The sequence below is a fragment of the Sinocyclocheilus rhinocerous genome, unplaced genomic scaffold (assembly GCF_001515625.1).
Source record: "Sinocyclocheilus rhinocerous isolate Xijiao unplaced genomic scaffold, SAMN03320098_v1.1 scaffold2460, whole genome shotgun sequence".
Classification (NCBI taxonomy): Eukaryota; Metazoa; Chordata; class Actinopteri; order Cypriniformes; family Cyprinidae; genus Sinocyclocheilus; species Sinocyclocheilus rhinocerous.
Window position 1 is genome coordinate 148,280 of NW_015645611.1, and position 11,150 is coordinate 159,429.

At 41.8% G+C, this 11,150-nt stretch overlaps 1 protein-coding gene across 1 annotated transcript in view; it reads right to left on the reverse strand.

Annotated features, from left to right (window-relative positions):
• LOC107706851 (contactin-1a-like) overlaps positions 1-11,150 on the reverse strand; it is an 87,982-nt gene that overhangs the window by 32,496 nt on the left and 44,336 nt on the right. The window contains exons 3-4 of the mRNA XM_016510688.1: positions 10,187-10,225; positions 288-414 (exon numbers count right to left, since the gene is read on the reverse strand). Coding sequence (XP_016366174.1) covers positions 288-414; positions 10,187-10,225 — 166 coding nt within the window. The remainder of the gene's footprint in view (positions 1-287; positions 415-10,186; positions 10,226-11,150) is intronic.

An 11,150-nucleotide genomic window follows, 5' to 3' on the forward strand; every position in this document is an offset into this window, starting at 1 on the left:
AAAGTGACAGTAACACTTCATTTCGATAGTTCACTTTCTCCATGTCAGCTAACTCTCATCATCAGTATCAGTAACTGTCTGATTAATATCTGATAACACTTGATTTTGATGAACATTCTACTGACCATAATGTGACTACATGTCAACTTATTCGACTAACCCTAAACCTAACAGTCTAGTAATACTCTAATGAGAGTGAGTTGACATGTAGTTGCACTGGTATTTAGCAGAGTGTCTGAAGTGTGAGCATGTGAACCGTGTGTTTTAGTGTCTGGTGTGTGTGTGACCTGTACGAGGCCGGCGGGTTCGCTCGCGTTCTGCAGCTCATGATGATCTTGTCCTCAGGAGACTCTTCAGGGTAAATGGTGTCGACGGGCTGCTCCTCAAACACGGGCCCAAAACCTGACAACTCGTCTGAGACAGAAAGAGAGAAAAACACACGATTCAATACAGCACAGAGCAGCGTTTACATTAGAAACATAAGAAAACTGAGCTTATACTGATGAACATTAGTTTTTTTCATTGTGACATTTTTCTTTTAATGCCAATGGTCAGAATGGACTGCCTTTACTTTCCTAATGCTGCTCTTATTATGCATAATTCATCTTCATAATGTTTCAGTCTTACTCTCTCTGTCTCCGAAATGAAACTTCTGATGGTATCGATGGATGGACAGTAATATGAACTAATGTTAGCAATCCAATCCACTCTTCATGTTCCAGTCAATTTTGTCAAACTTGTATTAAGTGATTTTTTTATGTTTATAATGATGTAATTTTTCTAATGTATCTGTTCATGTGGACAAAAAAATATATAAAAATGACAAAAAACAACAAAATTACAAAAAATGTAACTAAAATTAAAATGGAAACAACATTATGTATATATATATATATATTACTGTTATTTGGTCCACATGAACAAATACATTCGAAAAATTACATCATTATAAACATAAATAAATCACTTAATACAAATTTGACAAAATTGACTGGAACATGAAGAGTGGATTGGATTGCTAACATTAGTTCATATTACTGTCCATCCATCGATACATCAGAAGTTTAATTTCGGAGACAGGAGAGTAAGACTGAAACATTATGAAGATGAATTATGCATAATAAGAGCAGCATTAGGAAAATAAAGGCATTAGTGCATGCTGGGATATCAGTCATCAGAGATGGACGCGGTGCGATTAAAGCTGATACATAACTCATGAACAGCAGCGCTTCATCACCGAACATCACAGCAAACCTCCTGAAGATCTCAGCACTTTCTCCTACAGACACGGACAGCAGGAGATGCTCCTCCTGAGAAGGAGACCTCAGATCTCAAGATCATAAAGTCTGGACAATGACTAGTGACTCATTTGGGTCTGTTTTTAGTTTTAGGAGAAACATCTGAGCTCTGAATGAGAAACTCTGAGCACTGAATGCTTTACTGGAGTCTCCATGGAGCTCCATCATGATCCGAATGTCTCCTCCTATCAGCTTCAGACTGAGACTGAGATGATCTGAACATCTCAAGCATGTCTCTGAAGGCCATCAGGATGACTGGATGTGATGTCACAGGAAGTACGGGCTCGCATCTGATCACTGTCTGATCCTGCACTCACAGCCAGAGAAAATCCCATCCTCAGTGATGGAGAAACACAAACCCTTCAGAAATACTGCATACATCAGAATTCAGTTGTGTGGAGACTTAGTCCAACATTGCTGTCAACTACACTGAAACAACGACAAACAAACAGATTAATAATTCCACTCTGATGAGGACAAATCAAAATAGTTTAACTGCAATTCATGCAAAACACTATGGAAGTTATAGTTTCCACCACAGAATAAAAAATTAAAAAGTCAAGTTTTATTTTAATTTAATTTTAACCTTTTTTCTTGTAATTCTGAGTTTACATATCACAATTCTTTGTTTGTTTCTGCCATGGAATAAAAAAGTGATTTATCTCACAATTCAGACTTTTTTCCTCAGAATTGCAAAAAAAAAGTGAGATATAAACTCAAAATTGCAAGAAAAAAAACTTTAAAAATTACGTTTAAAAAACATAGCAGAAACCAATAAAATACAGTTTTTTAGTCAGTAAAAAATAACTATGACAAGTACCATATTTTCTTGAAAAAATCTATCATTGTTGAGGGGAAAAAACACAGGTAAGTTGCGTCGGTATATAAGTCATTTTATTATTGCATTCAGAAATAATGTAAAATACGGGTAAATAAAATGAAACTTACTCGGTTACTAACGTAACCTTGGTTCCTTGAGATACGGGAACGAGTACTATGTTGCTAAGACGCTATGGGAAAAAGTAAATTTTCTCCGATGACTGAAGCCTTTTTTAATAATGCGGTGTAACTGCACGGCCATTGGTTCGTGCAGTAAATTAAAAATGAACCAAGGGCTCGGCAGCAGAGCTGCACGAGCCTATGGCAGTGAAGTCCACCAGAGCCCGCCAGAATGGGCGGGGTCATCTGGCTATATAAGCGGGCATTTCGCCATAGGATCCTCAGGTTACTTCGACTGAAGCGACGACACTGAGTCGTGCAGTACTCCTTCCTGTTTCTCAGGGAACCGAGGTTACGTTAGTAACCGAGTATGTTCCCTATCGATACTTCACTCGTACTGCATCGCTAAGACACTATGGGGAACGAGTACAATCCAGCTGTGCAATGCTAGAGGAACGACCAATATTTGAACTCCAATTAAGCACTAAGGGGCTCAGAGGGGCCAAGTATTCAGCAGAGTAAGCCCTGCAGGGGGCAAGAGGGCCAAACTCCTCGAGGTCAGCACAGCCTTGAGTAATCGTTCCAGAGAAGGCTCTGTACAGCCTCTCCACTTAGGAAGGGCCAAGAGCGTACATAATAAGCAAGCCTAAGAACTGGTTCTGCCCTTGGCAGGAGCATGCCCTCTTATGCAGAAAGGACCCGGGCCTGTAAGGCCGGGAAATCCAGATTATAGAACCTGGCAAAGGTGGACGGCAAGGCCCAGCCGGCCACCGCACAGATTTCTGCGATGGACACACCACTAGACCAAGCCCAGGACGAGGCTATGCCTCTAGTGGAGTGGGCTCTTACTCCTATGGGGCATTGCAGGCCCAAAGAGGAGTATGCTAGCGTAATAGCGTCTACTATCCATCTGGATAGTCTCTGCTTCGTGACTGGAAGCCCTTTGGTGCGGCCACTGAAGCCTACAAAGAGTTGTTCCGACTGCCTAAATGGGGCGGAACGCTCAATGTAAAATCTCAGAGCCCTGACAGGACAGAGAAATTTTAACTCTTGGTCATCCTCCGAGGGAGCAAGCGTCGATATAGTTATAACCTGTGCTCTAAATGGAGTGGAGAGCACTTTAGGTATATATCCATGCCTTGGCTTCAGGACGACCTTGGAGTCGCTGGGCCCAAACTCAAGGCAGGCAGGGCTTACAGAGAGCGCCTGCAAGTCTCCCACTTGCTTGAACAATGTTAAAGCTAGCAACAGGGCATTCTTCAGCGACAGCAACCAAAGGTTGGTCGATAGTAGCGGTTCGAAGGGGGGGCTCCTGAGAGGCATCCGAACCCAGATCCCATGAAGAGACAGTAAGGGGGTGAGGTGGATTCAGCCTTCTAGACCATTTCAGAAAGCGAACAACCAGGTTGTTCCTGCCCACCAACTGGCTGGTTATAGGCGCTTGAGAAGCTGCTACGTAGACCTTGAGTGTGGAAGTGGAATATTCCTTTTCCAACAACTCTTGGAGGAAGGACAGTATCACTGATATGTCACAAGAAGTTGGATCTTTGCCGCGGGTGGTGCACCAGGCGGAGAAGACCGACCATTTAAGGGCGTAGAGGCGCCTCGTAGATGGGGCTCTAGCCTGTGAAATAGTGTTCAGTACGCTCTTGGGAAGGTCTGTAGGCTCTCATCGAGAGGCTAAAGATGCAGAGCCCACAGCTCAGGCTCGCCTGAGAGAGGAGGTCCTGTCTCAGGGGAATGGGCCATGGGGCAGCTGTGAGTAGCTGCGACAGCTCAGAAAGCCATATCTGGTTATTCCAGAGTGGGGCTACCAGGAGAACTATGTGTTTGTGTTCCCTGATTCGCCTGATTACCTGAGGGACCAGGGCGATTGGGGGAAAAGCGTATAGGAGGAGGTTGGGCCAGTCGTGGGCCAACACATCCTTGTCTTTCGAAAAATAAGTTGGGCAGTGAAAGTTGTCTTTTGAGGCGAAGAGATCCACTCCTCTGAGGGGACATTGCTCCGAGACAGCATGTCTGCTCCTTGGTTCAGAATGCCCGGAACATGCATTGCTCTCAGTGAACGCAAGTTGAGGTGTGCCCATTTCAAGAGGCGCTCTGCTAGGGAGAAGAGACACCTTGAAGTGAGCCCGCCCTGGCGATTTATGTAGGACACCACTGTCATGCTGTCTGAGCAGACTAGAACATGGTGTACCCTTAGATCTGGTAGGAAGGTTTGAAGGGCTTGACACACTGCCAGCATTTCCAGGCAGTTGATGTGTAACTGGCTTTCCTCCCCTGACCAGGGGCCAAAAGCCGGATTGCCCTCGCACAGAACTCCCCAACCTGTGTTGGAAGCATCTGTCGAGATAACCTTCCTTCAGCAAACCATACCCAGATCTACGCCCCACTTCAGCCACTGGGGGCTTTTCCAAGGTGCCAGAGCTGCCACGCATGCCTGGTCTACCTTGATACGAAGGCGTCCATGACGCCAAGCTAGGGGTGGAACCTTTGGTTTCAGCCAGTACTGTAGCGGCCTCATGCAAAGAAGGCCCAACTGTAGCACCGGAGATGCGGAGGCCATACGGCCCAGCATTTTTTGAAATACTTTGACAACTTTGAAGGAAGCCACGAGCTGCTGTATGGCGCATTCTGGTGCGACCACCGCCCTCATTTGGGCCAAGTCGAAAACCGCTGCCAGGAACAAGATCCATTTGCTGGGGAACAGAGAGCTCTTGGCAAAATTCCCAGGCATTCTAAGTGGCTGAGGAGGAGGGATCTGTGGGATAGTAGCTCGTCCTCCGACTGGGCTAAAACAAGTTCAACAATTCAGAATGCGAATTCCCTTCTGCCTCAGAGGGGAAAGAGCCACATCCATGCACTTCATAAACGTTTGAGGAGCTAGGGACACCCCGAAGGGAAGGACCGTGTATTGATAAGCCTCTCGAATCTCAAGAATCGTCTGTGACGGGGGGCTATCTGGATGTGAAAGTAGGCATCTTTCAGACCAGAGAAAAGAAGCAGTCCCCTGGGCATATTTGCAAGAGGATCTGTTTCAGTGTAGTCATCCTGAACGGCCGTTTCATGAGGGCTCGATTCAGGCGCCTGAGGTCGAGGATGGGCCACAGGCTGCCATCCTTTTTGGGGACCAGGAAGTAATGGCTGTAGAAGCCTGACTCGCTCTGAGCTGGGGGAACCATTTCTATGGGTCCTTTTGCCAGCAAATTCATCACCTCGGAGCGCAGGACGTGTGCGTCCTTGCTCCGCACCAGTGTGGGAACCACGCCGCTGAAACGTGGGGGTCTTCGAGCTCAGAGGGGAAAGAGCCACATCCATGCACTTCGTAAACGTTTGAGGAGCTAGGGACACCCCGAAGGGAAGGATCGTGTATTGATAAGCCTCTCGAATCTCAAGAATCGTCTGTGACGGGGGGCTATCTGGATGTGAAAGTAGGCATCTTTCAGACCAGAGAAAAGAAGCAGTCCCCTGGGCATATTTGCAAGAGGATCTGTTTCAGTGTAGTCATCCTGAACGGCCGTTTCATGAGGGCTCGATTCAGGCGCCTGAGGTCGAGGATGGGCCACAGGCTGCCATCCTTTTTGGGGACCAGGAAGTAATGGCTGTAGAAGCCTGACTCGCTCTGAGCTGGGGGAACCATTTCTATGGGTCCTTTTGCCAGCAAATTCATCACCTCGGAGCGCAGGACGTGTGCGTCCTTGCTCCGCACCAGTGTGGGAACCACGCCGCTGAAACGTGGGGGTCTTCGAGCGAATTGAAGTGAGTAACCTCGTCTTATTATCCCAAAAACCCAGTCTGGCATGCAGGCGGACTGAGTAAGGGGCGCGTCACGATCTTTTGAGCTTGTCGTGGACCTCCGGAAAAAAATGGAGAGGCACGCTGACGAGGGGCTTGAAGGCTCCCCGGCAGGAACCATTCGTCCAGGCAGCTGCAAGTGGGCTCTTCTGGGGAAGACCACTCAAATACCAGCTCTTCGACCGCTTTCAAGAGGACACGGAATAATTCGGTTTCCATCCCGGCTTTAGCGTCGCTGGGTTCGGACGATGGCAAGGGGGCAGTGTCTTTAACTGAGACCAACAGCTCCTCTGCATCCGAGGCTGTCATCGAGCCTTTCATCGTCACTTCCACCGAATGAGTTCAGGTCGCTCGCGCTGAGTGAAGAGGACGGGGGAAGCCTCTCTGTGTGGAGAGAGCGAGGCACGTGGGATCTGAGCCGGCGTGAGCTCGCTCTCCTCCGTGTGCTGAGATCCTCTGCCCCACTGTTTTTTCCTTGCATGTTCCTGGAACGCGAGGGGTGGAGTCGCTCTCTGAAAAGAGAGCTTTCCGCGAGTGCAGAGTGGCGAGACTCTCGCAGTGAGAACAGTTTGGGGAACAGTCAGGGGAAAAACCGTGACCACTGCTGCTGCGACGCTGAAGGCGACGAGAGAAGTGGTGAATCAGCCGAGCAGAGGGGATCGTCGTCGGCTTGTTCCACTGCGAAGGCGTGTTTACAGCGAGCAGGCTTCGAGTCTCGTAGATCAGCGAAGAATGTCGTCATCGCTGAAGCAGAAGAAATCTGAAGATCCTATGGTGAAAATGCCCACTTATATAGCCAGATGACCCCGCCCATTCTGGCGGGCTATACTGCCATAGGCTCATGCAGCTCCGCTGCCGAGCCATTGGTTCGTTTTTAATTTGCACAAACCAATAGCCATGCAGTTACACTGTGTTATTAAAAAAAGGCTTCAGTCATCGGAGAAAAATGACTTTTTCCCATAGTACGAGTACGAGTGAAGTATCGATAGGGAACTAACATTATAACACTATAAACAAGTATTTTAGTTCCTCTCACTGCACGACAAATCAATTCAATGCAACCATATTCAGAACAGAACAGGAATGGAAAACATAAGCATAAAACAAACATGAATTATAGTAGCATTCATTATAAATTATATTTATTATGAACACCAAGCCTTAACGAATTCATTTAAAGTGAAACTGTACATTGCGTACCTTATTCAGCACGAATCTAAACGTGTGTTGATATTCTTGACATTAATTGTAATATATAATATCAGTCGCCGCATATTTCAGATGATAAAAATGACTTGGATTCCTGAAGTTAGAGTAAATGAGTGATGAGGAAACTGGCGGAGGCTGATTGAGTGGAAATGAATGAAACTCAGCTGAATCTGCTGACATCTCATCTGTGTCTGATCAGATATTAATTATTCATGAGCAGTAGCGCTGCTTCACTTCACTTATAATTTGATGTTGTTAACTCATCCACGGCTCTGTTACTGTTTGCTAATGATCATAGAGAACATCCCGAAACCACCCAATCAAACCACAAACACAGTGACGTGAGTTAACTCATCAAAACAAGAAAAATCACATTTGTCTATTTAAAGAAAACCGAAGCATATTTTTATGACCATTTGTAGTTTTTTCATTGTGACATTATTTTTCACATCCCCCAATGCGCATTAATGTGCTGCATTTTAATTTTTTATTAAAATCAGCATAGGTTAAAGGGAATAAATCTAATTATATCATGATGTATGAATACTTGACATGTTAAATAATATATGAGGGGCTTTGCATTACTGAACTCAAAATAAAGGAGATAAGTTAAAATAATACAGAAATTAAAATTCATTTCCTTCAAGCGTATCACTTTTTTCTTATATTATCATTAACTAAAACTAATTAAACCATAAAACTAAAACCACAAAAAGCATTACCTGAAATAAAATAAATATAAACTGAAGCATAAAATATAAATTAAAAAATGTACTTATTTTATTTCAGCTAGTTGCAAAAGCAACATTTCTCATTTTCATTTAGTTTACCTTGATGTACTAAAATAACTAAATAAATTAAAAACTAAAACTATAAAATCTGTATAAACTGTATAAAATGTATAAAAACTATATAGACATATTTCAAACAAAAATTTAACTAGAATAGAATAACTAGAATAGACAAAAATAAAATAAAGAATAGAATAACTAATAATTAAACTAATAAAAATGACAAAAATACAACAAATTGCTAACACTTTAACTAAAATAAACATGTAAACAGAAGATATAAAAATAAAATCAAAATATACATAAAATATTATCATAATGATAGCAAAATAACACTGACTCAGTGAGATTCTGATGAATGCAATAATCAAGCCTGACTAAATATCATCATAATCCATCACAAACGCTGCATTTATGCGGATGTTTCATATTAATGCAGTGCTGGAGTGACCCTGCGACCTACACTTGACCCTTTGACCCAGTTTCCACGGTGACCTGCAGCTCTTTCAGCGTCCAGTCAAACACAGCCTCTCGAGTAAATATTTCACGTGTGTGTGAGCAGAGAATCACTGACCTGTCACACCCTAGCAACCATCGCCGCTTGACATCACCAGACAAGCAAAGTATGTTACCGGGGTAAACGTCACTAAAAATCTGACACCAATAAATAATCCAGTAATCTGAAAACATCACAATATCATCACATATGGAAACAAAATGCAACTTTCACATGAATTACAGACTGGTGCTGGAATCAATAATATTTCTAACAGCAGCTGCTGAATTCAGTTCTGATTTCATGATGATTGTGAGAATGAGCTCATCTGATAGTGAACTCATCTGTTTCCTGAAGTGAGGGGGCGTGGCTGAGGCATTGTGGGTGATTGACGTGCTGCATCTCTGTAAGGTTTGTGAACTGCATGCAGTCACGCAGAGACTAGAACACCAGAGACAGGAACAGATATAGGGCAGTAAACGAGGGACAGACAGGTGAGCACAATGAGGTGATTAACTAATAATTAGACGGGCTAAACCAACACAAGGGGAAGAAACCACAACAAACAGTCAACAGGGGTGTTACAGCATCTCTGTAAGGTTTGTGAACTGCATGCAGTCACGCAGAGATCAAAGTCTCTACAGGAATCAGCAAACGGGCTCCCAAGGCTTTGATGGAGAACGGGTGGGGGCCGTCAGAGACGGTTAATCTTCTGATCTCCCACAATGCCCTGCTCTTCAACCCGTGTCTTTATTAGAGCCCTGAATCACTGTAACGCCTGTGATCTTCACTGAACACTGCAGATTCACACCAAACACACACACTTCACTGGAGGTGATGAACAAATACAGCACTCTAAATCATCAAATACTTCAAACAATTACATTCATTTATGAACGGTGTCATTTTCAGTTATGTATAAAGGTCTCAATTAACTGTTAATTAAATTTAGTGACACTTACTATGCGATGCTTATTATGCTTATGTAAAATAATTCAGACAAATTAAAACGGACAATGCAGAAATTCTGAAAGAATAAAACATTTCATATGTCGCTTTTATTGTAAAACAAAATTAATAAATTATTAGTGTAATAATAGTGTAAGTAATTAGACATACTTTTTAACGAGTATAATTTAATTAAAACATTAAAACGAAATCCAGAAATTTATAAATGGAAAACCCCAAATAAAACTGATTTCACAGGGCCCTAAAAAAATTGAATTGTAGGATTTTAATTAATTAGACATGCCCTTTTGAATTATTACAATTTAAATTAAATCATTAAAAAGGAATCCAGAAAAATTAAAATGGAAGAAAAAAATATCCAGACAATTAAAACTTAAAAAAAAAAAAAGGAATTTGGGAAAAAAATAAAAACGATTCCATAAGGCCCCCATAAAACGGCTTCAGCCTACATGTTTTCAGTTAATACGTAAAATTGTGTATAATTATTATGTAATTGTGTATGAAGACAGTCCTTCAGCAGCTTGTACTGTCGTAATGTTTCAGTGTGTCCTAACCAGGTTTCCATCTAGATGTTTGTCTAAACTTAAAATGTAATGTGGTTTCATATTTTGGGATGATATGAACTGAAATAAACCTCATTAAATCACATTGTAAACCAACAGTTGAGACTGTATCTGTGCTGTACTCACCTCCAAAGACTGCTGGGAAATCAGCACACACTGACCAGACTGAAAGAGAATCACAAAAAACACGTCATCTGTAGATGCTTGATGAGTTTCTGAGTCCTGATTCATTTTAAACCCCAAAACATCCCAGAACGATTGAATGCATCTCTTTATTTCTGCCTGATTGATTTTACGGTACGAGTCGAATGAGAACATCACTGCAAAAACATCAAGTGAGTTTGAGCATCTTTCTGTATGAAGAATGACATGCAGAGATCTTTAAGAGTGACTGAAGTGTTCAGATTAGAGATATTATGCTGGATTATCACAAAAATATTAATATTATCATCATGATACTTTGAAAACATGCATTTACTGAACTTTTACATTTTTTAAAAACATTTAACAATGTTATTAAACATGATTTTGTATTTGGAAATTTGGAAATACTGTGCATTTATTGAACTTTAAAAAAATGAAATAAGACATTATACAAACAAAATACAACAAAATAATTCAACTGAAAAACAATTTATAAAAAAATAAAATAAAAAATATCATTGTAAATCAACGAGAATTATTTAACACGATTATAACACGACTTTGGAAGCGAAAGTATATATTGAACTATATTGAACTTTAAAAAAAACTTTTTTATTTAAACTGAAATAGTAGGAAATCAAATGAAAAACAAATAAAAATAAATGTAACATAAACAAGATAAAGAAGCATTGTAAATCAGAATTTTTAACATAATTATGCACTGACTTTGAAAATACATTTACTGAACTTTTAAAGGGGTGGTTCACTGTTTTTTTTCTAGGCTTGATTGTGTTTATGGGGTGCAGTCTAACGTGTTAATGCTTCGTTTAAAAAAAAAAAACGCAAGTCGTAGTCCCTACCAGCCATTTTTGTAGGCATTAAACTGCCAGTTATCTCCGTTTGCATTGAACTTTCAGCTTTGTAACTTTGCAGATATTGTTTATGC